Genomic DNA, 26,969 nt, shown 5'->3' with positions numbered 1-26,969 from the left:
AGCTCTCCCCTTTAACACTTTTCTTCTTTGTTCTATGCCCTCTGGATCCCGTTTCTTAACCAAGGAGAGCAGGAGGTGTCAATGGCTAATAATGCCTCCACTCCTTTTGCTTATTAACCTTATGAAAAATCAATTAATATCTTCTTGATTAAGAAAGTGGCCTAGAGGTTTAGCAGACTAGCACAAACGGGAAGGTTGAATTAATCAGCTTATGAAACTGGTGGTTAGCTACCTCTGTAGGAAGTCAGTGCTATGAGCTGATGGATTGAGAGCTTTTAGATTTGGCTGAATGAGGAAAGTTTCAGGTGTACAGCCCAAGGATGGATGGAAGGATGGATGGAAGAATTGATGGATGATTAGATGAATAGATGGATAAGTAGATGGACAGATGGATGGAAAAATAACATGATATCTGCTCTAATACCATAAGCAGAAGCTCTTGAGAAACTCACTTCCTCCCTGGTGGTCAAAGGCAAACTTAAGGCAAAACAGCATGGAAATCTCACCTCTTCACCAGCCAGGGCCACAGTGTTGATCCAATAGTAACAAAGAATTCCAACGATTGATAATTTCAGAAGGATGTTTCTAAAAAACAGAAGTGAAGACAACTACCATTACCCTCCACAGCAGTCATCAGTGCTGTTTGCCAATATTTCCTTTGGGGTATACAGTAGGATGGAAATTCCTGCCCCCCTGTGGTTGAGTGGGGCTATATGGCTAGATCTGGCAAATGAGTTGTGAGCAGAAATGATGTATGTCATTTTGTGTCACTTCTAGACTAGAGCATTTAAATGCCAGTGAGGCTCTTCAAGACTCACTGTCTTCCCTCTGGAATGACAATCGGAAGTATTTGAGATGGTTGCTGCGATCTCAGCCTGGACCCCTGAGTGACTAACGTGAGCAGAAATCCCCTGCCAATCCACAATGGGCACGTAGCATGGACAAGAAATAAACATTTGCATTCTAGGCCACTGAAAGCTCGAGGTGGGGGATATTTGTTACCACAGTTTCACCCCATTTATTCTGACTGATACACCTGATACAAACTACATGATTTCATTTCTCACTGCAATAGTAGTACATATACATACTATTCATCGGGTGCTACCATGGACAGTAAACATGCTAAGCACTTTATCAAATCATCCCTCTTAACCTTTACAACTCTATCATCAGGTAGATGGTATCTTATGCCTATCTTACCGATGAGGAAACTGAAAGGCAGAGAGATGAAATAACTTGTATGAGATCACACTATTTAGGGGGATGGCAAAGGTTCAAACCGAGGACCATCTGATTTAACAGCCTGAGGTCTTAAACCCAGTCACTTTGCCTAAATCAATACCTTCTGGTTTTAGGAAGTCTTCAGCCTTGGTGTGTCAAGAATCATGCACCACTAGAGCAGTGATTCTCAAAGTGTGGTCCCCAGACCAGCAGTAGCATCTGTAAACTTGTTAGAAAGGCACACTTTCTGGCCTCAACCCGGATCTGCTGAATCAGAAACTCTGGGGTTGGGGCCCAGCAATCCCTCCAGGTAATTCTGGTGCATGCTAAAAGTAGAGAACCATTGCGCTAGACAACATTGTGAAGAAAGGGACAGGATCTGTCTTTTCAACTCCAGATCCCAAACCTCTTACCCAGTGCTTAGCCTAGAGTAGACCCTCAATAGCTACTGGATTAACACCTTAGTATACAGTGATACTGTGATTTATAATAAGAAATATGTGTTTGGTCTTCTTTCCCTTTTCTGGCACTGAGCTCCTAAAGCCGTTGGAATTTTCTAAATGAGGAGAGCTATCAAGGTGCCGTTTGTTATATTAATGAAGTGACTGTTGGGAAGCCCTGAGGTCTATTAAGTTTAGGGGCTGGTTGCCATGACAACCAATCTTGTGATTAGAAGGTCTGAACTCAGCTTGCCTATCTCAGACTCCAGGGAGGGGAGAGGGGCTGGAGATTGAGTTCAACAACCAGTGGCCAATCATTTAATCAATCATGTCTATGTAATGAAGTCTCCATAAAAAACCAAAAGGAGGGGGTTCAGAGAGCTTCTGGATTGGTGACAGGACAATATTTGGAGAGAGTGGAAATCTCTGAGAGGACAAGGAATCTCCGCACCCCTTCCCCAAACCTTGCCCTACATATCTCTTCTACCTGGCTGTCCCTGAGTTATATTTTTTTATAATAAAGCAGTAATCTAGTAAGTAAAGTGTTTCTCTGAATTATGTGGGCCGCTCTAGCAAACTAATCAAACCTGAGGAGAAGTTCGTTGGAACCTCCCATCTCTAGCTAGTCGGTCAGAAGCCCGGGTGACAACATGGATTTGCGACTGGCATCTGAAGTAGGGGTGGGGGCAGTCTTGTGGGACTGAGCCCTTACCTTGTGGGATCTGACGCTATCTCCAGGTAGATAGTGTCAGAGTTGAATTAAATTATAGGACACCAACTGATAGTGGAGAATGGCTTAGTGATGTGGGAAAACCCCACACATCAGAATGGGTGTCAGAACTTTATATACATTTACTGCAGTATAACTCCAGGTTAAACTGGAAAACACACTCTTCTAAGCCAAGAGAAGCTTATCATAGGTCAGAATGATTGTCTATTTCTGAGCTTTCTCATTTTCTCTGCGTGTAGAGACGATCTTAAATATTTTATGAAGCAATACATAGGGCTAATATATATTAAAAGAGAATGAATCGCTGTTGGGATCAGAAAAATGCAAATTAGATAAAGGGATTAGATCAGAATGACACACTGAGCATACATGCCTACCACCTCTCTATCCAACTTCCATTGAAACGATAGAAAAGTTAAAAGCTAAAAGACCCATAAAGCAGAGGAAAACAAGTCACCAAGGACAGACCAGAAATACAGAGGAATTTATGGAAAATAGAAAGCAGAAATAAAAATATGAAAAGATTAAAGAAAGATTAAAATATCAAAAGGGGTTGGAGAAAACCCCAGTTTAAAACAAATTTGGCAGAGGACTTCCTCAGAGCTTGTGGTAGTTCTGAGGATGCCCGGAGCTTAGAGACAGCAGATACGAAGCGTCTGGAAAGGGCAGCTGGGTGATTATTTGACCATGCCAGATGTCAGAAAACCTCAAAGCAACACCTGCAGACCTCAGAAGAGGAAGTTAGAATACAGAGTCTTTGGCCCATTCAAACCCACATTCAAGTAGAAAGGCAAAATAAAAGACATGTGGGAACGTGGAAGTACTTAGAAGGCTGACCATCCTGATATCTACTCTAAAATGATGTCTTATCGTCTGTTATAAAACGAGGAAGTTGTAAGTAGGATACATTTAACAAACACTGGTGAGCAAAGAAGCCAGTCAAACTTAATGTGTATGTCCAAAAAAATTGTTTTATGCCCCTGAATTGTACATTTAAAATGGTTTCTTTAACCACACACACAAAATCCCAATTGTTCCTAACCGTTGAAAGGAGGCACCCAGACATGTAGGGTGGGTAGAACTGAAGGCTTTCTCAGATTCTTTTCTTCAGGAGAATAATACATATATAGATTAACTCTAAACATTAATCTTAGAAATCAGCCAACTTTTTCTGTGAAAGGCCAGACAGTAAATATTTTTGACCTTGCAGGCCATGCAGTCTGTGTCCCAACTCTGCAGTTGTAGCAGGAAAGCAGCCATAGATAATATGTCACCACTGGACATGGCTGCACTCCAATAAGACTTTATTTATGAAAATGGGAGGCAGGCTGGGCCTGCAGGCTGTAGTTTGCTAACTGCTGATCTAAAACATATATGTGTATATATGCGTATGCGTGTGTTAAAATATGCTTGTTACAAATTTAAGGGTAACAGAAATGTTTAAGATCTGTATGAAGAAACTATAAACATAGACATAAGCATAGATAAGCTATTCCAGGAGCAAGGAATGGCCAGTGCAAAGGTCCTGAGGTGGGTAGGCAGTTTGGCATGTTTGTGAACAATCAGAAGGTAAGGCTGGGGGCACTGACGAAGAACGGGGGGAAGCAGAAAATGAAGTTGGAGAGCTGGCCAGGAGCCAGATCTCAGAGGCCACGGTAAGGTAACGGCTCTGGAATTGATCAGTAAAGAAAGTCAATCTGCATGTACAGCCTTATCATTATAAACACCACCGTAACCAGGAACTGGTCAGGGCACTAGCCAGGAGGAAGCAATAAGGACACAGTTTGGGTAGTTTTATACTCTGTTTATCTAAACTGTGGGGTCACCTCTAGCACATACAGTGCCTTTGTGGGAATCACAAAAAGCCACCCCTTCCCAGCCAATGAATTGCCAAAAAGCAACCCCTCCACTTCCATTTGGGTGGCTGAACTACAAAAATGCACCTGTTCCTCCCGGATGATTCAGTGGGTGGGTACTCAGCCTCACAGTTTGACTCATGGGAACACTGGATGATATCAGTCCCCACACAACGCCTTAGCCAAGAACATTTGTGCAGTGCACAACCTGCCCATCTGTACATCTCATAACTGAGAACTATGTTAATCCTCAGGCTGGGAGCAATTGGGAAAGATAAGCTATTACTCTGAGCAAAAGGCAGATGTACTCAATAACTGTATTTCCTCAGGGCCCTTTGGACTTCATGGCTGTTAACCCATACCATAAAAACACACTTTATTCTTGAAATTCTTTCTGGAAAACAGAACTTTGATACTTGAGTGTAACCCTTTCTAGCTTCCATCCATTTCCCTCCATAAAAATGGAAGCTGGTGTGGGGAGTGATAGCCACACTTACCGGATCAGGAGGCTGTAGACTTCATGCCTTGGCATCTCATAGCGCTCCACCAGCCTGAACATGGAGTAGAAGCGAGGCATGACCAGATTGATGCAGGACACAACAAAAGGCAGTAACAGTACCGTCCCGGGGTTCCTGTGGTTCGCCAGGAACTACAGGGGATGGAGGGAAAGAATCAAGATGCCAACTGTACCCTGGACCCCTCTCTGCCTGACTCAGAAGACCCTCCCACTCCCATAGTCACGATGGGAAAACCGCAGAAGTAGATCCTCTGAGGTTAGCTATTATGGTACCATTTATCCAGCACTTACCCTGGGCTGAGAATTACCCACATGACGTTTTAATTCCCACTACAGCCCAGCAGGTGGGTGTTAATAGACTTAACTGATGGACAACCTGAGGCTCAGAGAGGTGAAGATACTTGCCCAGGGTCACCCAGCTAGGAAGTGGCAGATTCGAACCCTGGTCTATCAGACTCAGGGACCTGAGCTCCAACAGCCATTCTGTGACTTTACTTTCCTTACCAAGAGGTTTGGAAGAATGAGAATGTGCTCCTGGCCTTCGGAGCGAAAGCTTGAGTCACTGAAGCTACCACACAAGGGAATTTCTCCTCCCCTCTCCTGCATGCCCTTGTTCATTTCACCAGGCTTCGCCTGTCCTCAGGTGCTGAATTAGGGGCAAGGGGAGCCTCTGCTAGCAACCTGCTGCACATTTGTATGAGGGTCAGAGGGGTGCCCCTGCCTTCAGGTGTTTGGCTGGAGGGAAGCCTGGGCTGCCCCTCTGCCAGACGCCCTTGGGGTAAGGGACTCCAGTGGATTTATTTGATGTCTGACAATTTCCCATTCCCCACCCCCAGGCCTGACTCTGCCTCTATCTACCTCTGGATGGTTTTGAAAGCACCACACGTAATTCTGGCAGTATCTTTGGAGCCAGAGTAACCTAGGGTCAAATGCTGCCCCCCTCCCCATGCTTATAAGCTGCAAGGTTTCGAACCAGATGCATAGCTTCTCTGAGCCTCTGTCCCAGTCTGCATGATAGGGAGATTATCACGTAACCCACAGAGACACTGTAAGAATTAAGTGAGACCAAATAAGGGAACGTCTAGCCGCAGGGCTGCTAAACGACACAGCTGGGGGCACCATTCACGAGAAACTGTAGCTGCCAGTGAATGCGACCCCTGGAGCTATGCAGAGGGTTGATCCTGCCTGGCACAGGCAGATGTTCAAACAATGGGAATGATTCCACTTCTACCTCCTCTCCTCCTTCGATGCCCTCCTTCACTTCAGGTGAGTGTGAAGAAGACCTTCCAGGTCAAGGAGAAACTCAGAAGTCTCCTTTATACCTACAACTGCCCTGTCACAGCTTCCACCCTAGGTAGGCCGTGCCAGACCCCACAGGACTGTGATTCAATTTTGTCTCTTTCAGAGCAATCCTTAATATGGTTAATGACAAAGCCTTAGGTTTATATAATCTCACACCCATTTTCTTGCTGGTTCCTTCGGTTTTTCATCCATTGGGTTAAGCACCTACTATGTACCAGGTATTGGGCCAGGTGCCTGGCTATTCTTTTGAAGAGACAGATGCATAAACAAACATTTTCAATGCTGCATGTGACCAGCGCACAGGGAAAGACTGCAGAGTCAGGCACACCTAACTCAATCTAGTAAAGGTAGTGATGTTGAGAAAAGACTTCCTGGAGGAAGTGTCACTCACACTGAAGAAAAGGCAGATGAAGGGAAGTGCGGGAGGGCAGTGCAGGATGAATGTTTCCCATCCAGAGATGAGGAAAAACATGGTGTGTTCAGGGAACTATGGACACACCGTTTAGTGTTGCTGGTGTGAGATATGGGTGGCTGTGGGGTGTTGAGGCTAGAGATGTGGGCAGGGGTCACATCACAAAAGATCTATCAATCATGCCATGGAGGATAGATTTTATATTTAGAGTAATGGGAAGCCATTAAAGAAAGTGACACAATCAGACCAACCTGCACCACAATTCTAGGGGTTGGCAAAATGGGCTAAAATTAGCCCCATTTCCCAGAAGACCGAAATCTACAGAAAAACAGTACTTTGTCCACCCAGCCAATTAGTCTCAGAGTTCATAACATTAAAAAAAAAAAAAAAAGAAAAAGCTAACATTCCTTCAATCACCCACGGTACCAGGCACTAAGTAGACTCTCCACGTAACTTTTCTCTAGTTCTGACCACACACCTACAAAGTAGGTATTCCCAGTTTACAGGTAAGGAATCCGGGGCTTAGAAAGAGTAAATCACTTGCCAGATTCCATCGGTTCACAATACTTATTGAGTGTCTACTCGGTGCCAGGGGCTATGAGAGACATTAGGGATATAATAATAAAGGAGGAAACCAGAACCTGATCCCAGGCCTGCGGCCAAAGTTCCCATCTCTCCACTAGCCCAGCTTCCCACTCTGAGGTGTGCACACACGTCACCTGGGGATGTTCTTATGATGTATATCATGGGTCAAGGGAGGGACCCAGGATTTCTGCATTTTTTAGCAAACTTCCCGCTGGTGCCGACGCTGCTGGCCACGACCCCAGTTTGAGTGGGGGGCTCTCCCCTCCCCTCCCTCCCTCTCCTGCATCCCGTCCCTTCACCTGCTTCTCTGTGCTCTGGACCCTGGAGTTCCTGCCTCTCTGGTTACCTCTGAGTTGTTCTCAGCCAGGTAATAAACGGCTACACAGCAGGCAATGGTCACTCCAGTAGAGACAACCCAGGCTGCCAGGTGGGCAGAGAAGCGAATCAACTGCTGATTGAGTGTTAACTTGACATTCTCCTGACGGATTTCTGACAGGTTCTCCTGTAAACACAAGGAAGTCAAGTTCACCCGCAGACCCCCTCCACTGTCAGCAAAGATTCCCCCCCAGGTCTTGCTGCCCCTAGTGACACAAACCCACCCCAGATCCACAGGAAAGAGGGGGAAAGTGCACAATGAACTTGGATTAGGAGACCTGTGGGAACATCTCTAATGGGCAAGACCCCCATCACTTCATTAAATACATTTTCCATCTCAGAGAAACAGAGATTGGGACCATGATCTTGGGAAAATACACTGAGGCCACAGAACCTCCTTGAAGAATAAGGCTGTGTGTCTACACCAAGGAACCCTCTTGTCAAAGCCCCTTCGTTTATAAATTCTGCTTGCTCTTTTTTTTTAATATTTTTTTCTATGGACCGGGGTTTGTCAACCTTAGCGCTATTGCCATTCAGAGTTTGATAATTCTGTGACAGGGAGCCTGTCCTGTGCACAGCTGAATGTTGAGCAACATCCCTGGCCTCTACTCACGAGGTGCCAGGAGTACACACTCCCTGGCTGCAACAACCAAAAAAGCCTCCAGACATTGCCATGTGTCCCCAGGGCAAAACCACCCCGAGTTGAAAACCACTGGATAAAACTTTAAACCCGGAACTGTGAGGTCGAGAAGTATTTACATTTAGACCTTTGTTATAAATTGTTAAACTGCCCTCCCGCAAGCTTATATCAGTAACAAAGACACCACGTTGTGTGAAAATGTCCATTTCCCTACACCGTCACCAGCCCTGGGCATTTAAAATAGTTTTAGGGGTTTTTTGCCAATATCATGGAGAATAAAAAATAATTCATTAGTACTTTAAGAAAAGTTACAGACATATTGAAGGAGGAAAGATGACTGGCCATGGGAAGGGGTGTAAAGCTAGCTTGCCTTACCCTTATCTCAGTGCTTAGATTCTTCTGTTTCAGCTTCACAGCGCTTTTATGAGTGACAGTGAAATCCCAGCAAAAGATGAGTTTAGCAATCCCTCTGGAGTAAATGTGTGGGTTAATGAAGTTGTTCCGGAAATACCTGGCCATGCTAGGGAAGGCAGGAACCAAAATACCCAGAGGTTATTAGGATAGGCATTGGGCGTGCAGGGAGTATAGCAAAGAAGAGTCCCATCATTAATGGTGAAAGGCAACATGGAAGAGTTAGCCCCAAGTTCTTCTGGAACAGGGCAACAGCAAACAGAGTAGTCAGGAGTGCTGGCTTTGGGATCTGACTTTGTAATCCTAGATTGCCAACTGGGGGATTTTGTCATTTTAACTGTTCTGACCCTCAGCTTCCACCTCCATATAATGGGGAGAATAATAGTTCACACCTCACAGAGTTATTATGGGGGTTGTATTAGCTTCTGCTATAACAAATTGCCCCAAACTTACTGGCTTAAAACAGCACTTATTTATTCTTACTGGAGGTCAGAAATCAGAAAATGGGTCTAAAATCAAGGTATTGGCAGAGTTGTATTCCTTCTGGAGACTTTAAGGGAGAATATGATTCCCTGCCTTTTTCCAGCATCTAGAGGCTGCCTACATTCCCTGGCTTGTGGCGCCTTCATCTTCAAAGCCAGAAGAGTAGCATATTCCACTTTCTCTCTGACTTTGACCCTCCTTCCTCCCACTTTCAAGGACTTTGGGGTTACATTAGCCCATTTTAAGATCCTTAATTTCATCAATCAAAATCCCTTTTGCCAGGTAAGGTAACATATTCACAGGTTCTGGGGATTAGGACATGGGCATCTTTGAAAGGGGGAGCATTACTCAGCCCACCACAAGTCAATGTAGCCCTTAGGGCAGTACGCACACGATAAAGGCAGCTGTTATTATCATGGAGATGTCAGTAGGATTCAGTGAAATCCGGCCCAGGAAGCACTTAGCACTAAGCCTGGCATGTAAAAAATGCTGAGTAAAATGGACACTACCTTTCCAAAATTTGCCACCACTGAGTACTAACAGCTTAAGAAACAGAAACATTTCCTAGTTTGATAGGACAAAAACAATCTTGTTTTATTTTGGATTATCGTGCTGGCAGTGAGGTTGTTATGGGATGAATTGTATCCTCTAAAGATTAATATGTTGACGTACTAACCCCTAGTACCTGAGAAATTGACTGTATTTGGAGATAGGGTCTTTACAGAGGTAATTAGGTTAAAGTGAGATCATTCAGGTGAGCCCTAATCCAGTATGGCTAGCGCCCTTATAAGAAGGGCATATTAGGACTCAGATATGCACCAAGGGCGGATCACATGAGGACACAGTGAGAAGGCGGCTGTCTGCAAGCCAAGGAGAGAGGCCCAGGAGAAACCAACCCTGCTGACACCTTGAACTTGGACTTCTAGCCTCCAGAATTTGAGAAGAAAAATTTTTGTTGTTTAAGCCCCCCGGTCTGTGGTACTTTGTTTCAAAGACCTAGTAAACAATAGGTTTAACAGATTGAACATCTGTACCTCCTCTTTGACAATTGTCAATTGACAACGGTCAGTCAAAACTACTTGAGTCATTGCATCCTTATTTTCAGACTGACCAATTTCTTTAAAAGCACATGAAAACTTCTCTTCCTCTATCCAAACTTGTACTTTATGTTCTAGGACAAGGAATGATAAGACAGCAATAGAAAGTTGGAATTTCAGAGAAACTGTTTCTCCAGTAACTTTTGAGTCTCTTGAATTTTGCCTAAATCTAAAAACAGCTTAGAATCAGAAAATGCAGACATTCTATACCTGAAGAGCAAACTGAAAAAGCAGACAACCAAGCATGCTCCGACTGTGAAGATGTAGGCCAACTGCATGTTGTAGGAGGTCCCACTACTCCCATTCTGGATTTCAGTATTGGTGTAAAAGCCGTAGTACATCACTGTGTCCCTAAAATAACCCTGAAAGGGACAATAAACCACAGGTCAGGTGGATCTCTTGAGAAAACAATGAATGACTATGGTCTGCACAGTTGACCTCTTCCATATGCAAGAAGCCTGCACTGGTCAGTGTAGACATTTTGTTTGCCAGGAAAGAGGCACCCAAGGCCACTGAGAACCTAGACGTCTTATCACTAGGCTCTCAGAGGTGGAAAGGAATCTCAAACCAACATAACTTTACAATGGAGGGACCCAGCGATCACCACCCAGACCCAGTGACCAAGCCAAGCATGATGAAAAGCAGGCCAGCCAGCCATTATGTGCCTCTGTCCTCTAACAAGTATTATGGTCAAACAGGTTTAAAACGAAACAAATCAAGCCTTTAGGTCTAAATTTCAATTTACACGAAATAAGGGGTCTGTATAAATTAGAGGAACAAATTAGAGAGACCCGGAGGAAACAATTTGACAATTGCAGAAGGTAGAACGTTGGAATCTGCATGACAACTGGCCTGGTTTCTGCAATAAGCCCATGTCAAGAAAAAAGGAAAGGACTGAAGATATCATTCTAGATTAATAAAGACTTCAGAGAAAAACAACTGAACGCAAAGAGAGTGTGGTCTTTGCTTGGATCCTGGCCTGAACAAAAAGCTATGAAAGACATTTGGGGGACAACTGGGAAAATATGAATATGGTCTGGATTTTAGATGATATTAACTTTTAATATTGCTAGGTGTGATAATGTATATGCCTGCAGGAAAATGTCCTTATTGTCCAGAGATGCATGTTGAAGAGATTCAGCTGATGTCTGTGATTTACTGTAAAATACTTCAAAAAACAAATTTGGGAAAATGGTAGCAATTTAAAATCTACGTAGTGGGTCTTTGGGTGTTTATTTTACTACTCTTTATTTTCCTGTATGTTTGAAATTTTTCATAATAAAATATTTCATATATACAAATATACACAATAATGAGAAAAAAGTGAAGGATAAATTGACACAATAATTCCATTTGAATGTGTCTATCCCAAGGAAAAAAAAAGTTTAACAGAAAAAGAAAAAAGAAAGACGAATGGAGGAACCTTACTGTGAATGCTCTACTACAAGAGTAGGCAAACTCTTTCTGTAAAGAGCTAGATAGTAAATATCTTGGGCTTGGCCAGCCCATAACTGCTCACCTCTGCTATTGTAGCAGGAAAGCAGCACAGACACGGAAACAAATGGTTGTGGCTGTGTTCCAAAAGAACTTAACCGAAAAGACACCGAAATTTGAATTTCATATAAATTTTATGTTTCACAAAATGTTATCTTTCTTTTCATTTTTTTCCAACCATTTAAAAACATGGAAACCAATCTTATTTTGCAGGCTATACAGATTTGGTTCTTGGGCTGTAGTTTGTCTAGCCACAGAATCTCAGTGGCAGAAATCGCTTCTAGAAGGTAAACTCACAAGGCAGGGGCTATGTGCTTCAGTAGGCAGCTGGGTAGATATACCGTGGTTGTTAATAAAAAGAATAATACGGATGTATATCCATGCTCAAGATTCATAGCAACGCAAAAAAAAAAAAAGTTGCAAAGCAAGATTTGTAGTATCTCATCTTCTTTTATTTAAAAAAAAAGTTTAACTGTCTATCTACCTATGTATCTATGTATCTATGACTGTATAGAAAGAAAAATGGTGGACAGAGGTACACTCCAAACTGGAGAGTTAGACAAAAGAAGGAGGATAAAATAGACTTTCTCTTAGTTTGCTCTCTTCTATACTAGGAATTTTTTTTTAAGGAGGACTGTATTTTGTAGAAAGAAAAAAAGAAAGAAAAGGTAGATCTGTGAACATCAATATGAGATGTCCACCACATATTAGGTGGAAGAAAGCAAGTCGTAGGCAGTCTATAGGAATAATTCACCTTTTGTTAAAAAAAAAGATGCATATGTCCATGCACAATGTGTCCATTTGTGTGCAGAGAAGAGGATTCTGGACAACAAAAACTGTTAACATGTTCACCTCAGGAGACAGAAATTCTACTAGGCTGTGTATATGTTACTTTGGGGGAAAAAAAGAAATCACTTTAAACACCCTCTTTCCCCATCAGTTGACTCCCAGGCAAAATGAGAGGCCTGGAAGGGTGACGGGCAGACCTGTCCCTGCGTCTCCAAGGTGTGAACTCTGGGCAGGGGATGGTGCACTTACAGCCCCGGTTAAAAATTCCAGTCCAGTGAATTGGAGGTGGTTCTTCTCGGCCATGGTTAACTGAGGGATTATGATGAAGCTGAAGGTCACAATGAACAAGAAAATGTTGAATTTCAAAAGCCACCTCAGAAAGTTGAAATAGGAGAGGACGCTGGTGCCGAACTTGCCTCCGATGACCTTGAGCGTCTTCTGCCACAGGCTGATGGAATTGAACAGTTCCGACAGACTGTTCTTGGATCTCCGGTATGCCTGCGGGTAGACACAACGTGCGCGGCTGGACCGTCCCTCAACAAATATCTGCTGAGCAGGCTCCATAATAGCGACAATGGCCACTGTTTCTAGAGCAGTATGATGTGCCAGGCGCCACGCTCAACGCATTTGCAAACGGTATCTCATTTAATCCGCAGGACCACCCCCTAAGGTGAGTGCTATTATTTATTACCTTCCCAGGTTTGCTACTGAAGGTGACACTCACAGTGGCTAAGTTGCCCAGATAACTCAGCAACCTCTTAGGCCTTCCTATGCCTGCCTGTTTTCCCCACACCTAGGCTGACCCAGTTTCTACGTCTTTCAAGGAAACAACCGTGAACTTTGGCTCCTCCTCCCTGTGGGTCCCTTCTCATCCTTACTCTCCCACCTCCCTGGTTTCACCCTACTCTGTGCCCATTTACTGACCGCGGTAAAGACCGATTTACCAATGAAATGGAATTCAGACACTGAGCACAGCCGTTGAACTCCAGGATACGACGGGGCTGCTTACTTTTCTCTTTGTCAACCATTTTCCTGTGGGAAAGAGCAGAAGAAAGTGAGAGACACCAACGTTGTTTTGCATTCATTCCCCAAATATTTCCTGAGTGCCTGAGATGTGCCAGGCATGGTCCCAGGGGGTGAGGTAGAGACGGATTTCCCTGGCTCATGGAGCAGACATCCTAGTTGGAAGAGAAAGAAAATAAACAATAAATACAAAAATAGAGTGGGTAAATGATATAGGATAATAGAAGGTGAGTTGTACTATGGGAAAGAAAATCGAAAAACAGAGTAAGGAGGTGGGAAATGCTGGGGTGAAGACCGTGGTACAATTTGAATAGTACAAAGTGTTTGCGCCAAGTCTTGAAGGAGAAGAGAGGTTAGTCTATGGATAAGGGAGTGTCTGAATATAGGGAACAGCCAGTGCAAAGCCCCAAGGAGTCCAGGACAGCTGGAATGGAATGAGTGGGGGAAGGGGGAAGGGTGTGAGTGATAACCGTAGGTAGGTGGGTGAGGTTCTATAAGTCAGTGGTTCTCAACCTAGGAGATTTTGCCCCCAAGGGACATTTGGGTAAGTCTGGAGACTTTTGGGGTTGTCAAATTGGGGGTAGGGAGGGGGCACTGACATCTAGTGGGTAGAGACCAGGGATGCTGCTATACACCCTACAGTGAACAGGACAGCCTCCCACAGCAGAGAATGATCCAGACCCAAATGTCAGGTTGAAAATCCTGCTGTAAAGTCTTTCGGGCCATACAAGGCCCGCGCTCTGTGACGGAGGAGGCCATGCAGAGTTTGAAACGGAAGAGTGTTTTCAAAAAGATCCAGCCTCAGTTTTCTCTTTAATTCTCCATGAACTCATGGCATCTCCTTTGCTCTGCCCCCTTCCTGGCTCTCTTTTGTCCACCCCAGAGGTCCATCACCACATCACCATCTTCCAAGGCTCAGCTCACAGATGCACCCTGCTTTGCCCAAGGGAACTATCTCTCTCCTTCTAACCCTTCCCCTGCAAACTCCTTCCACCTTGATTTGGCCTGATTTTCTTTCTGTCATTTATAAGTTACTTGTTGACCAATCTATCTCACCTGCCAGACTCGGAACCTCAGAACAATTGCGTCATTGAATTATTTATTAGCAATTGCATCCACTCTACTAGTTTCTGCCAACTGCTACAAATGGCAAAAAGAAAGAGGCTGAGGAATGGTAAATGTAAGAAGGGCTGAAGGCTTAAAGAGCCCTCGCTCTTGTTTTTGAATTCCTGGTCTTGGAAAGTTTCTGAGGTTTTGTTTGTTTGGGTTTTGTGCTCCCCGACCCCGGCACCTTGTGGCTTGCAGGATCTTAGCTCCCTGACAAGGGACTGAACCTGGGTCGAAGCAGTGAAACCACCCGACTCCTAACCACTGGACCACCAGGGAACTCCCTCCCCTCACCACCCCCCCACCTTTTTTTTTTTTTAAACAGTAGTTTGAGATTTACAGAGAAGTTACAAAAAGAGAACAGAAAATTCCCATCTACTACTCACCATTTCCCCCCTTTAATATCTTACATTTCCATGGTAGGTCTGTCACAACTAAGAAACCAACACTGGTGTCTAACTTTTACCTAAACTCCAGACTACTCCGATTTTACTAGTTTTTTCACAGGTGTCCATTGTCTATTCCAGGACCCATGCAGGAAACCACATTGCATTAATTGTCATGTCTCTTTAGAACACTTCAGCCTGCAACCGTTTCTCAGACTTCCCTCCTTTTTGATGACCTTGACAGTTTTGAGGAATACTCCTCAGGTACTTTGAAGAATGTCCCTCGATTGGGGTTTGCCTGATTATTTTGTCTGGTTAGACTAGGGTTGCTGGTTTTAGGAGAGAGTACCACAGAGGGGAACTCCTTCTGGTCACATGACTTTCCCTGGGAATGTTAACCTTGACCACCTGGTAGTATTAGCCTGACTTCACCCCTGGGAAGCTACTTCCCCCTTTGCATGCTCTGCGCTCAGGAAGAAGGTCACTAAGCACAGCCCACACTCCAGGCAACCAACACAGACTGTGTGGAATTCTTCGGTAGGGAGATTATCTCTTTTCTTGCATTTATTTATTTCTTATCTTTCCAACATGGGACAAAAGTAGAAGATTGAGGTTTCCATGAAATCTGGGCAAGAAGAACAGCTTTTGGTCCATACCTAAGGTTCCTTTTCTCTTCCATGGTCCTTGGTTGATTCCTGATGGCTTTAATTCTGTCTCTAGATGTCATGGGTATCAGAGATGCGATTAACTTTTGTCCTGCAGGAAAAAAAATGGAGTTTAATTTTTTTCTCCTTTAACAGAATAATAGCATTTGAAAATATGGTGCTGAAGATAGAGCATGTTTTTATAAGAGCACAAAGAAAGAAGAATGTATGTACTCAGTGATCCCCAAAGCCACAAATAAAAACAAGAAGACGGCACGTACGCGTGTGAAATCTCAAAGCCAAAGCAAATTTGCACGCAATTCTAATTCAGTGCTTTCCTTTTTCCCATGACAAGGAACAGTCAGCAAAGCTGATGAGACCCAGGATGTTCGGTCGGCCTGGCTCTCCTCCCTCTGTAATTTCCCGCATGGCTTTCTCTTGCTCCCTGCACTCCAGGCCCAAGCATCTTCTTGACTCTTCTGGACTATTGTCTTGTGTTCCTCCATCCGCTGGAAGATAAGGACTCCCCTCTCCTCTCTCAAGAACTCAAATTCCCACTTTGCGTCAGCGTGGCAGATACTGTTGGTCATCTATCCCGCAGTCAGCTCTCCTTTTTGACGGAATCCCAGTCTGGTTCAGAAATCTACGGCCCTGTCTCCCATGGCCCTGGGCTTCTGCAGGGTGGGACCCATCTCCAGGCACAGGGGACAGATCCCAGTGAATCCAAGCCTATCTTGATGGTCCCAGCCCCCTTGCAGGTGACCTGTTCAGGCCCAGGCATGTGACACGTTGGCCAATGTTCTGTGAGGGGTGGTCTGCTGAGGAGTTTCTTGGAAAAGGTTTCTTCCCTCTCAAAAAACAAGACTCAAAAAACACGGAAGACCCTTCTCGCTCTGGGTGGTGTTGTGTCTGCGTGTGACACCTGGCACTGCTGCCCCGCCTCCAGTAGCAGTGGAGGGGCAGCTGGGGGGCCCGCTGGGGCGGTGGCCGGGAGCGGGCTGGCTCCTGGCCCTGTTAGGGAGCTGCTCGGAACTCCTCGTTTCAGTGACATAGCTGAGGTGGAGGGAGAGTGCCCAGAAGAGGGCCACCAAATCACTCGGCTGAAGACGAGGAATTTGAGTGTCTCCTGAGAGGGAAGTGGGAGTAGACAGAAAGGAAGAAAGGCGAAGGAGGGAAGAGGAAGAAACCTGGTTTCACGGCGGACTTGACAAAAGAGGCATCCCTTGTTGCCAAATCCAGAGTGGAGAGCGATACCACCAAAGCAGGACAGGATGGTGGTTAAGGTGTCAGGCTTGGGAATCAGGCAGACCTGCATTTGACCCCAGATCTGCCACATCATTTAACTTCCCTGAGCCTCAGGGTCCTCATCAAGCAAATGGAAATGACAGGCATGCCTGTCTCACGGGTGTGGAGCGTGGCAAGTAAATAAAACTAAACTCGATGGATAGCAAAAAGGCAGAACACTGGGCACATGAAACGAGCTTGATCAAGGTAAACTCCTTCTTTGGTATGAGACATTCTCAAAGTGACCCCTTCCGCAGTCCCGAGCATCCTCAGGTCATCTACCAAACCTTCACCCTCCTCGAAGTCTTAAAACCAAAACCCTGTGGGCAACTTGGAAGGTGCTGTTCCCGTTCTAACTCCTCTGCCCCAGGGTCTCACTACCTTGGATGCTCTCATGTGAAGTACAAGGGGCGTCTAAGCCCATGCTTTCTGAGCTATGAAGGGTCTGGGGAAACAATTCATTCACAGGTGTTGAAAACCATAAGAACTGCTTGCCCTTTTTGTCATTCCAATTGCTGAAAATCTGAGAGTCTGTCACATCAATGTCAGAAATGGAGGAGACCAAACTAAAGCTTGAGTTCACCAGTGTCTTTTCTGGAACAATCTGACTTGAAGATGGATGGCTTTGGACCCCAGATGGGACATTCTCAACCTCAACGATGATTTCATTCACTTGGTCACCGGACAGCATCTCTGGCTTCCTCCAAGCCTTACTCTCCACCAGGGTGGGCTTCCCAAGACCTCATACAGCAGTCACACTGGCATTGTGGGGAACCTCCAGGAAAAGTGATGACAACCACAGAGAGCCTCCCCCTCCATTCACAATTTTGTTTTGTTTTGTTTTGTATTGTTTTGTTTTGCGGTACGCGGGCCTCTCACTGCTGTGGCCTCTCCCGTTGCGGAGCACAGGCTCCGGATGCGCAGGCTCAGCGGCCATGGCTCACGGGCCCAGCCGCTCCGCGGCAGGTGGGATCTTCCCGCACCGGGGCACGAACCTGTGTCCCCTGCATTGGCAGGCGGACTCTCAACCACCGCACCACCAGGGAAGCCCTAGAGTATGTTATTTAATTTCCGCAATCACCCTACAAAATAAGTACTATAATAAACCCCATTTTATAAGAAAACTGAGGCCCCAAAAGGTAATTTGCCTAAGGTCACAAAACCAGCAAGTAGCAGAGCTAGGGATCAAACCCAGGTCTGTGTGGTCCCAAAGCAGGGCCTTTTAATCACTTCACCCTGGTCCTCTCCTGTAACAAGATGCTGAGGTATCACTCATTCATTCATTCATTCATAAATGAATGAATGTTTATGAGTACCTACTAGGTGCCAGGCACTTCCTAGATGTGGGCATGATACATCAAAGTGACACTCTATCAGGAGACTGTCCACCAATTAATTATAAATGATTTGAGAATCAGAACTGGTGCAAAGCAAAATGGTGCAGAAAGCCAGGTTCATCTCTGGGTCCTCTATTTCTTTACTTCTCTCTGCCTCCTGGGGACTCCACCCAGAGGCCCTAAACTTCATGCTGGCCAGAGAGAGCATCTTAGGAGGTTTAAAGGTATTTCTTTTTCCCCAGTAGTTAAAGCCATTCCCTGCTCTCGTGGGAACCAAATGGAGAGCATGACTGTTTATATCCCCATGGTTTTCTCTCCCAAGTACCAACACCTACCCCTTGAAAGATACAGGCCTCCTTGAGAAGGCTCTTAGAGGATGAGGCTACAGGATATCATCCACCCTAGGGGGTCAGAAGGTGAGGGATGGTTTTAAGTCATGGGGCCCCGCAACTTGCGTTGCTACTTAGAGGACGTCTTCGGTTTATTCCTCATTTTTCACAGGTTTGCCTTTAACTTCCAGTATTCCCTGGCCTTCTCCTCTAATGCTTTTTTATTTCTCAGTCTCTGCCTCTGCTCAGACCTTCACCACAGCACACAGTGATCCTTATAGCACTTCCTAACTGATCTCAAAGCCTTCTCCAAAAAAAAAAAAAAAAAAAGCCTTCTCCAATCTGATTACTCCTACCCTCCACTGTCATAATAATTCTATGATTATTCAGAAAAATTTGGCTCAAGGCACTGCCACCTCACCAGCACATGTATTAGGCACGGGATGGACATGTGACCCAGCCTTCTTTCCTATGTAAAAATGATTGGTTCATGTGTAGGTATGTGTCTCAAATGGGGCTGGAGAGAGTCTCCTCAGCACTGACTCACAGGCCTAGAAAGAAAGGAAGACTTTCCATGACATTGCTGAGCTGTGTGTGTATCTAGGCCTGCTGCTGTCATGCTCCCTGGCCTGCAGGGAAAGCCTGACTGGTTGAGATGAATGAGGTGAAGCTTAAAGAGAAGCTGCATCAAGCAAAGATGCGAAATAGATGGAGAAAAAGAATCCAGGCGGCCCTGAGCCCCTGGCTTCAGACTCAGAGGCCCTGGTTCCTGTGACTCATACAACAAATATCTCTGAGCACCTACTATGTGCCAGGCACTGTCCTAGGTGCTGGAAGGTAATTCTACCTTCAATTCTTTGTTTCCCCATATCCTTCCCACCACACAAGCCTTGGGCCTGGGTGGGTTGGGTTTCTGTCACTTGCAACCGGAAGAGTCCTAGTGAAGACACTCTGATATCCAAAAGAGAAAAAACTGCATGTTTAAAAGAAAACCCGGGCTTCCCTGGTGGCGCAGTGGTTAAGAAGCTGCCTGCCAATGCAGGGGACATAGGTTCGAGCCCTGGTCCGGGAAGATCCCACGTGTCGCGGAGCAACTAAGCCCGTGCGCCACAACTACTGAACCTGCGCTCTAGAGCCTGCGAGCCACAACTCTGAAGCCCACGTGCCACAACTCTGAAGCCCACGTGCCACAGCTACTGAAGCCTGCGTTACTAGAGCCCGTGCTCCGCAGCAAGTGAGGCCACCGCAATGAGAAGCCCGCACACTGCAACGAGGAGCAGCCCCCGCTCTCCGCAACTAGAGAAAGCCTGCGTGCAGCAGCGAAGACACAACGCAGCCAAAAATAAATAAATAAATAAATAAAATAAAACCCCGTTATGATAAATTAAGGAAGTACTGCATCAGTTACCACACCAGAAGCCAAGAGGAAATGGCAATGTCCGCATTGCCTTGAACACATTCCTTCTTTAGGGTTGATATTTTTGGTCACTGTCCATTTAAGCCTTACCTTGGGGTGACTTGTGCCAATCATGTCCAGACAAGGGTGGGTCTCCATAAGCTTGGCTGAGGCCATTGTCACCCACATAAGCAGGGTTCACTGGAATGAAGAGACAAGAGACAATTAATCCTACCACACTAGATGTTACTGAGCACACAGTGGTCAGTAAGACTTGTTAATGGGTCACAAATCAGAGTTCGAAAAATACTTGTCTGGAGGGGGAGGGATGAATAGATGGAGCTCAGAGGGTTTTCGGACAGTGAAAATACTCTGTGTGATACCACAATGATAGCTACGTGTCATTATATATTGGTCCAAACCCATAGAATGCACAACCCAAGGTGAACCCATTGTAAACTATGGATTTTGGGTGATAATGATGTAATAAGGTAGGTTCAATTGTAACAAATGTCCCACTCTGGTGGGGGACTCTGATAACGGGGGAGGCTATGCACATGTGGGGCAAGGGATATGTGGGAAATCTCTGTTACCTTTCCCTCAATTTTACAGTGAACCTAAAACTTCTGTAAAAAACTAAGTCTTCTAAAAATTGAGTTAAAAAAAAAAGCTTTTCTAGGTGATTACAAAGCTTCCTTCTAGTTCTAGCATTTTATGATGACACATGAATAAATTTGAAATTCGGCATGATTTTCTTGGAGACAGAGTCCACTTTCAGCATCTACATGACAGTGTCACATTTCAGTATATTTTTATTCAACTCATGGTAAACAATGAAGGCTAAACTCCTCAACAGAGAAAATGGATCACATTTTGATGGAGATGTACAAAATTATACTGCAGGAGGTTCTGGAACTTCTTGCCAAGGATCAGTTCCTGGCTTTGCTGCTTACTAGCTGTGTGCTCTCTGGCATGTTACTTAACGTCTCTGAGCTTCAGAGTCTGTAAATCAGGGATAATAATAAGACCTTTGCATAGGATTGTTGGGGAAATTGAATCAGTTAATACATGTAAAGTGCTTAAAATAATCCTGGAACATAGCAAATTCTTAATATATATTAACTATTGTGGTAAATTAATTGTTTTTCAGCAAATATTACACTTCCTCCACCTTGGAAACCTCCATTGAAGTTGGGCTTGCTCATGTGACTTGCTTTAACCAGTGGAACATGGTAGAAGTGACAGTTTGCTAGTTCCAAGTCAAGGACTCAGAGACATCGTTTGTTTCTGCTTCCAGCTTATGCCATGGGAAGAAAATGGCCCAGGTTAGCTCACTGGGTCAAGAAGGACCCTAGATCTAAATAGAATCTGTGACCTCAAATCAGGCACAGCCAAACCCAGCCTGGTTCAGTCAAACTCCAAGCAAACCCACAGATGTGTGGGTGAGAAATAAATGATGCTTATCATACAACATTGGGTTTTGGAGTTGTTTGTTATGAAGCATTCCTGTGGCAATAGCCAACTGATACATCCCTTACAGTTGTTGCTATTAATTCAGTTAGCATCGCTCAAGCACCAGCTGTATGCTAGGCACTAGGAAAATCACATAGAGCCTTGGAGGATACATGGATGAAATGGGTTCTCCTTAAGGAGTGCATAGTCTAACAGGATGGCACAGCACTGGACAAGTGAATGCCGGCACAACGACCTTGGTCCTACAAGGAGCCCAGAGAAGGAAGCCACACTTTACGTGACCACTTTTTAAAACAGCTTTCTAATTCCAGCGTTCTATGGAGCTTGGTGGTCAGGAATCCTCATTTGCCCTGATCCTACCCAGAAGTAATGCAGGGTCAGAGAGACTAGATTCTGATACTGGCTCTTTTGATTTAGTAGCTGGGTGACCTTGGACACGTTCCTCTCTGAGCCTCAGTTTTCCCATCTGTAACATGGAGAGCTGTAGTGTCTGTCTGAAAGGTAGCCGCAGATGAAAGAAGACTGTAAAAGTAAAGTGCTTGGCAGGGTTTCCAGGACATGGGAAGCACTCAAAACCTGCTGGGCATTATTAGCTCTGCTTGCATTGGGGTGGAGCAGTATTTCTCAATCTTTTTTTTTTCAATACTGGCCACCTAAGTAACCTTTTTAGACATTTCTTCCTTATTGCCCTCCCCCATGATATTTTCATACCACAGATATACGTATAACTATATACATATACTCTATGCATATCTGCTTTATACATAAAAAAAGGAAGGTTTTTTTGTGGCCTTTCAATAAATTTTCACCCCTTGGGATTGATATGCCCCACTGAGAATGCCTGGCATAAAGGTTCAGAATAGCCCAAGTTAATGCTGTCTATGCAAATGTGTAAGAGTCCGCGTTTTTCCTTAGTGCGTGGCGATGCATCCCACCCCCTCCTCCCTGCCTTCTTCAATCTCTTCCCCACCCACCCTCTCAGGGCTGAGCAGTCTTCCATCTGCACCAACCAACACTTGGGTCCCTCACTCTGTTCATGACTGAACACTCCTTTTTCCAGCTCTCACGGGCTCTGAATTCCTATAACATGGACTTGTGCCATGAGCTGGCTTCTTCTATCAGACAACAAGTCCCTTTTTCCTTCCGGAAGATGAGAACTGGTAGAATCTCCTTTACCTCCTAGAGCTAAACCTTCACACACAGCAGATTCTGAGAACGACGTGATTTTTCACGTATTGTCAGCCTGTTTGCTAATTTTCTTTAGTCTTGATGTGCTGGTGTCACCTACTCACTTAGCCTTTACGAACCGTGAGAACAGAGCTACTTCTAACTCCCTGTGCCCCCAGTAGGTTCCAAAGGTACAAGTGCTGACCATCTGAACACCTGCAGGATGTGCTGAACTAAAGCTGGACACTGGCAGCCACACATACTGAATCTAGTCCACCAGTGGATTTGTCCAGCTCAGGGATTTTATTTATTTATTCAAAAAATTATTTTGGAGCATGTAAAAACCCAGATTTCTGGCTTCTTTAGAAAAATCTGAGGATCTGGCCACACTAAGTCCATCTTCCCACATCACGGTGATGGACTGAACCTGACCGTCAGTCGCCTCACACAGGCACAACCCCTGCCCAACCTGCTTTGATAATTGATGACACTGCTTGTCTTCTCTAGACCCTGAATGCTCAACCCTTGTAAGGTGGGTGTTTGAAGGAGGAGGAATAAACCAGTTCTTCTCCTGCTGATCTTTAATGATTGGTCCCAAGCCCACTGAATTTTACTTTCTTCCCAGGATATGATTCTCTTCTTAACAAATGCTTACCATAGCCATTGCCAGGAGCACCTGGCACAGAGGGGCTGTACGGATTTGCCATCTCCCTGGATTTCATTTCAATGCTTTCAGGATAATCTCCATCCTTTCTCCCAAGGATGCCCAAGGGGCTGACACCCTCACGGTGAAATGAGGGCTGGACTGAAGATGCTCTGCTGAGCATTCTGAAATCCCAAAATGATGGATTAATAGTCATCCAATAGCATAGTAAGGATAGTCATCCATCCATCCATCCATCCATCAATTCATTCATCCCACAAACGCTGACTGAATGCCAACCGTGTATTAGGCATGGGCAACGGGGTGAGAATACAAAGTTAAAGACATGGGTCGTCTACCCTCAAGGAACTCTCAATACATTCTGGCCCAGCTTATTAACCACAGCCATAAGCAATTATAATACAAGTAGTAACTGATGAATATAAGAAGACAGGCCCAAGGGGTTCAGAGGAAAGAGAAGAGAATTTGGGCTGGGAGTCTGAAGGGAAATCTACATGGAAAAGAGACATCTGAGCTGGGATTGGAAGGATAAATTAATACATAGTTAGGAGGAGGGCATTCCAAGGATGAAGAACAGCACAAATAAACATGTGAGACCAGAAAGGGTTGAATATATAAAAGGAATGCTATGAAAATCAATTAACCTGGAGCAATGATTCTCAATTTTATGTATATACCTATTCCCAGGCCTCACCCCAGACAACTAAATAGAATCTCTGAAGGTTGGACCCAGGTGTTTGTATGATTTTTAAGTCCCCCCAGGTAATCAGATAATTCTAGTCATCAGCCAAGGTCCAGAACCACTGACCTAGAGTACAGGGTTCAGGTAGGGAGAGGATAGCAGAGGTGGGAGGGGGTCAGTCAGGCTGGGCTTTGGCTGGCGTCTTACGTTAGCTCAGCACATCCTCATTCTTCAGTGTTCTCACAAGTGAAGTGGTGTAGTCTTTCTCCCAAAGGTTATGAAGAACAATGGAAGATGAGAAACAAGGGAGTGACAAGGTCAAAGGTATATTTTTAATGATGAGCCAGGCAGCGGGGGAGAAGACCAAGGAGGACGCTTTGACATGGTCCTATTAATCCGCCTGTTTAGGTTGTATTTAGCATTATTCCTGTAGGCATTTGACCTCACTGTGCACCCAAATCCCATATCCTTGTTCCTAGAGGTAAATAAAAGCCATTCGTCTTTGTTGAATTCATAAATATTACTAGTAGAAATAGTACATACAAACTAAAACTTGTATTGGTTGAAATTTCACACGGTAAATTTGTTATAGGTTAAGAATAACCTGAAAAATAAATAATCACATCTTGTTGGCAACGTGAACATTAAGAAATTTAACCCAGGAAAAACGTAGTTTGGCAAAACTGTCACCCAAGACTAACACTCGACGACCCAAACCGTACCTGGTAAAATTTGTCAATGACCAAAATTGATGGAAGATTAAAATCTTTTTGACAAAATTTAGATCTATCAAATCTGAACCAGGAAAAACTGGACTTAAAATAAAAAAAAAAAAACCTCCTTAGAGGTGAAAACGAATTAATAAAACTTGATGAAAACAACAATGCAAAAGATCAATGAGCCAGATCTACTCTAAACATGAAAAGTGATCAATTCTGACAATAATTTCAGTAAAATAAAGATGAAAGTGGAAAAAAATCAGGAGTGGCTCAATCATCTTGTGTAAAAAAACTGAGGAGTTGAATGGATTTCATGGAGTTAGACCTTCAAAAGACTTTCTTGATTAAAATGCCTTCCTGTTGATATAATTCTAGTTAAAATGTTTGGATTCATAAACATTATCTTAATCCTAACCTCATTGGCGAAGTAGCAGTGTCAAAACAGTGGGGATCTAAATGTCTTACAGGGATTAGACAGGAAGAAATAGGAGACTGGGAAGGATGTTATTTGAGCAAAAAGTGATGAAAGATTATGTTCAGGTAAGGGCTTGAAGCCTCAGGCTGAGAGTCCAAGGACCGGGTACGGTATACAGGTAGGCATGAAAGTTTCACCATAAATTCATGTCATGGAAATAATCATACGTGTCCTTATCCCAAACATTGCCAACCAAGTTCAACTGACTGAATGATCTAGCCTTCATCCTCCATCCCCAGGGGAGGGAGATTCCGGCACTTACTCCCTGGTCATTTCCGGGTTCTCTGAAGAGCCATAATCATGAGGATTCTCAGCACCTGGGTAATCGGGCTGCCCCCAGAACTTTGTAGAGCTCCGATAGTCCTGAGCGCCAGGATAGTCTGGTTCCCCAAAGAAGTTTGGAGAGCTAGATTGATTCTCAGCATCTGGATAATCAGGCACTCCCAGAGTGTCTATGTATGGACTGATTCTGGAACCAGCACGTTCTGGATTCCTTCTGGAGTCTGGATGGTTGGAATTGGCTCTGGGGCCAGCATAGTTAGAGTTGCCCTGAGCTCCAGCGTAGTCTGGCTCTCCCAAGGAGTCAAGATAATCTGGATTTGCTCTGGAGCCTGCGTAGTTTCCACTGCCTCTGGAACCTGCCAGATCAGGATTCCGTTGAGATTCAGAGGAGTCTGGCTCCCTGGATGAGCCTGGGCGATATGGATTGCTCCAAGATCCAGGATAATCTGGCTCTGCCAAAGATTTGGGATTGTCTGGACTTCCGGAACCTGCGGAGTATGGGTTGCTCCTGGTGCCAGGGTAGTACGGATTCCTCCGAGATCCAGGATAATCTGGTTTTGCCAGAGACCCAGGATAGTCTGGACTTGTTCTGGAGTCTGCAGAGTATGGGTTGCTCCTGGTGCTGGGGTCATCTGAGTTGTTTGGAGGACCTGGCGAATCTTGATAATCCTGAGTTTTCAAATACCCCCGAGTATGGTTCCGAGACCCATAATAGTCAGGGTAATCTGGATCCTCCTCATAAGCATTATTCCTGTAGGGAGACATGTTTACCCTGGAGTATTAAAAGGTTCCTGCCTCTGCAGTTATTCAGGGATCTCTTTCTTTATCTGAAAAACAAAAAGGAAGGAAAGGTCAGAATTTTTTTCCCTTTCTTCCCTGCAAAGATTGATGGTTATTTTCCAGTACCTGTTCTTTTTTCTCTCATAGCTGGGTACACAGCTGCCCAAAATAAAGACTATGTTTCCCAGCCTCCTGTGCATCTAGATACAGCCATGAGAGTGGTCAACGAGATGTGAGCAGAAGTGATATACACAACTTCCAGGTTGTGCTGTTAAAGGGAAGGGGTATTCCTCCCTTTCTCAATCTTCTCACTTCCCGTGAACTGGACTGTGGAAATGATGGGGCGCTTCTTGGCCATGCACACAGGCAGCACCCACCCTAGGGAGAGCAGCAGAACAGCCTGGGCTGTTGATGATTTCACAGATCAGTGCCCAATATCAGCTTGGGCTTTTATGTAAAGAAAGAAATAAACCATTATCTTGTGTAAACCACAGTTTTTTGGATCTGATACTTTTGGCCAAAGTTATATCCTGACCAATACCTTCTGCTGGGGAGGGGAGCAATGAACCAAAAGATTGGAAGAAACAAGGACTTATTGAGCACTTTGATTGCCCTTGTTCTTGGGTTCAAAGCATAAATTACTATGAGCGCACAAAGGAAGAATGGTTAATGGTAACTAGAGGGCTTGGGTAAGGAGACAAGCACTACCATCCCCTCCAGTTTGAAAATATGGTTTTATGAGTTCTATGAACTGTAATCTATAGACACAGCATACTTTCAAATCAGAAGTGATGGGGTTTTAATTTCTAAGTGAACTGACTATCTGTTGTTTTTACTTGCCTTTTACCCATTTCGCCTTCTTTTGG

The 26,969-nt window shown here is 44.7% G+C and overlaps 1 protein-coding gene across 4 annotated transcripts in view; it reads right to left on the bottom strand.

Moving 5' to 3' along the window:
- The window catches only part of TMC5 (transmembrane channel like 5), a 39,094-nt gene extending 13,006 nt beyond the window's left edge, over window positions 1-26,088 (bottom strand). For 2 of the 4 annotated variants that reach the window (XM_029221478.1, XM_029221480.1), the window contains exons 1-11: window positions 25,304-26,088; window positions 23,157-23,329; window positions 19,973-20,062; window positions 15,528-15,627; window positions 13,300-13,387; window positions 12,605-12,853; window positions 10,283-10,434; window positions 8,457-8,601; window positions 7,413-7,568; window positions 4,748-4,899; window positions 507-585 (exon numbers count right to left, since the gene is read on the bottom strand). In XM_029221478.1, coding sequence (XP_029077311.1) covers window positions 507-585; window positions 4,748-4,899; window positions 7,413-7,568; window positions 8,457-8,601; window positions 10,283-10,434; window positions 12,605-12,853; window positions 13,300-13,387; window positions 15,528-15,627; window positions 19,973-20,062; window positions 23,157-23,329; window positions 25,304-26,088 — 2,169 coding nt within the window. Of the gene's footprint in view, window positions 1-506; window positions 586-4,747; window positions 4,900-7,412; window positions 7,569-8,456; window positions 8,602-10,282; window positions 10,435-12,604; window positions 12,854-13,299; window positions 13,388-15,527; window positions 15,628-17,180; window positions 17,491-19,972; window positions 20,063-23,156; window positions 23,330-25,303 lie in introns of those variants that run through there. The other 2 variants (XM_029221479.1, XM_029221481.1) reach the window with 2 other exon arrangements.
- Between the last annotated feature and the right edge of the window lie 881 nt (window positions 26,089-26,969).

Source organism: Monodon monoceros, unplaced genomic scaffold (assembly GCF_005190385.1).
Source record: "Monodon monoceros isolate NGI ecotype Baffin Bay Population unplaced genomic scaffold, NGI_Narwhal_1 Super_Scaffold_13, whole genome shotgun sequence".
In the NCBI taxonomy this organism is placed as follows: Eukaryota; Metazoa; Chordata; class Mammalia; order Artiodactyla; family Monodontidae; genus Monodon; species Monodon monoceros.
The sequence above is the reverse complement of the archived record's forward strand: the minus strand, read 5'-3'. Positions and strand labels throughout refer to the sequence as shown.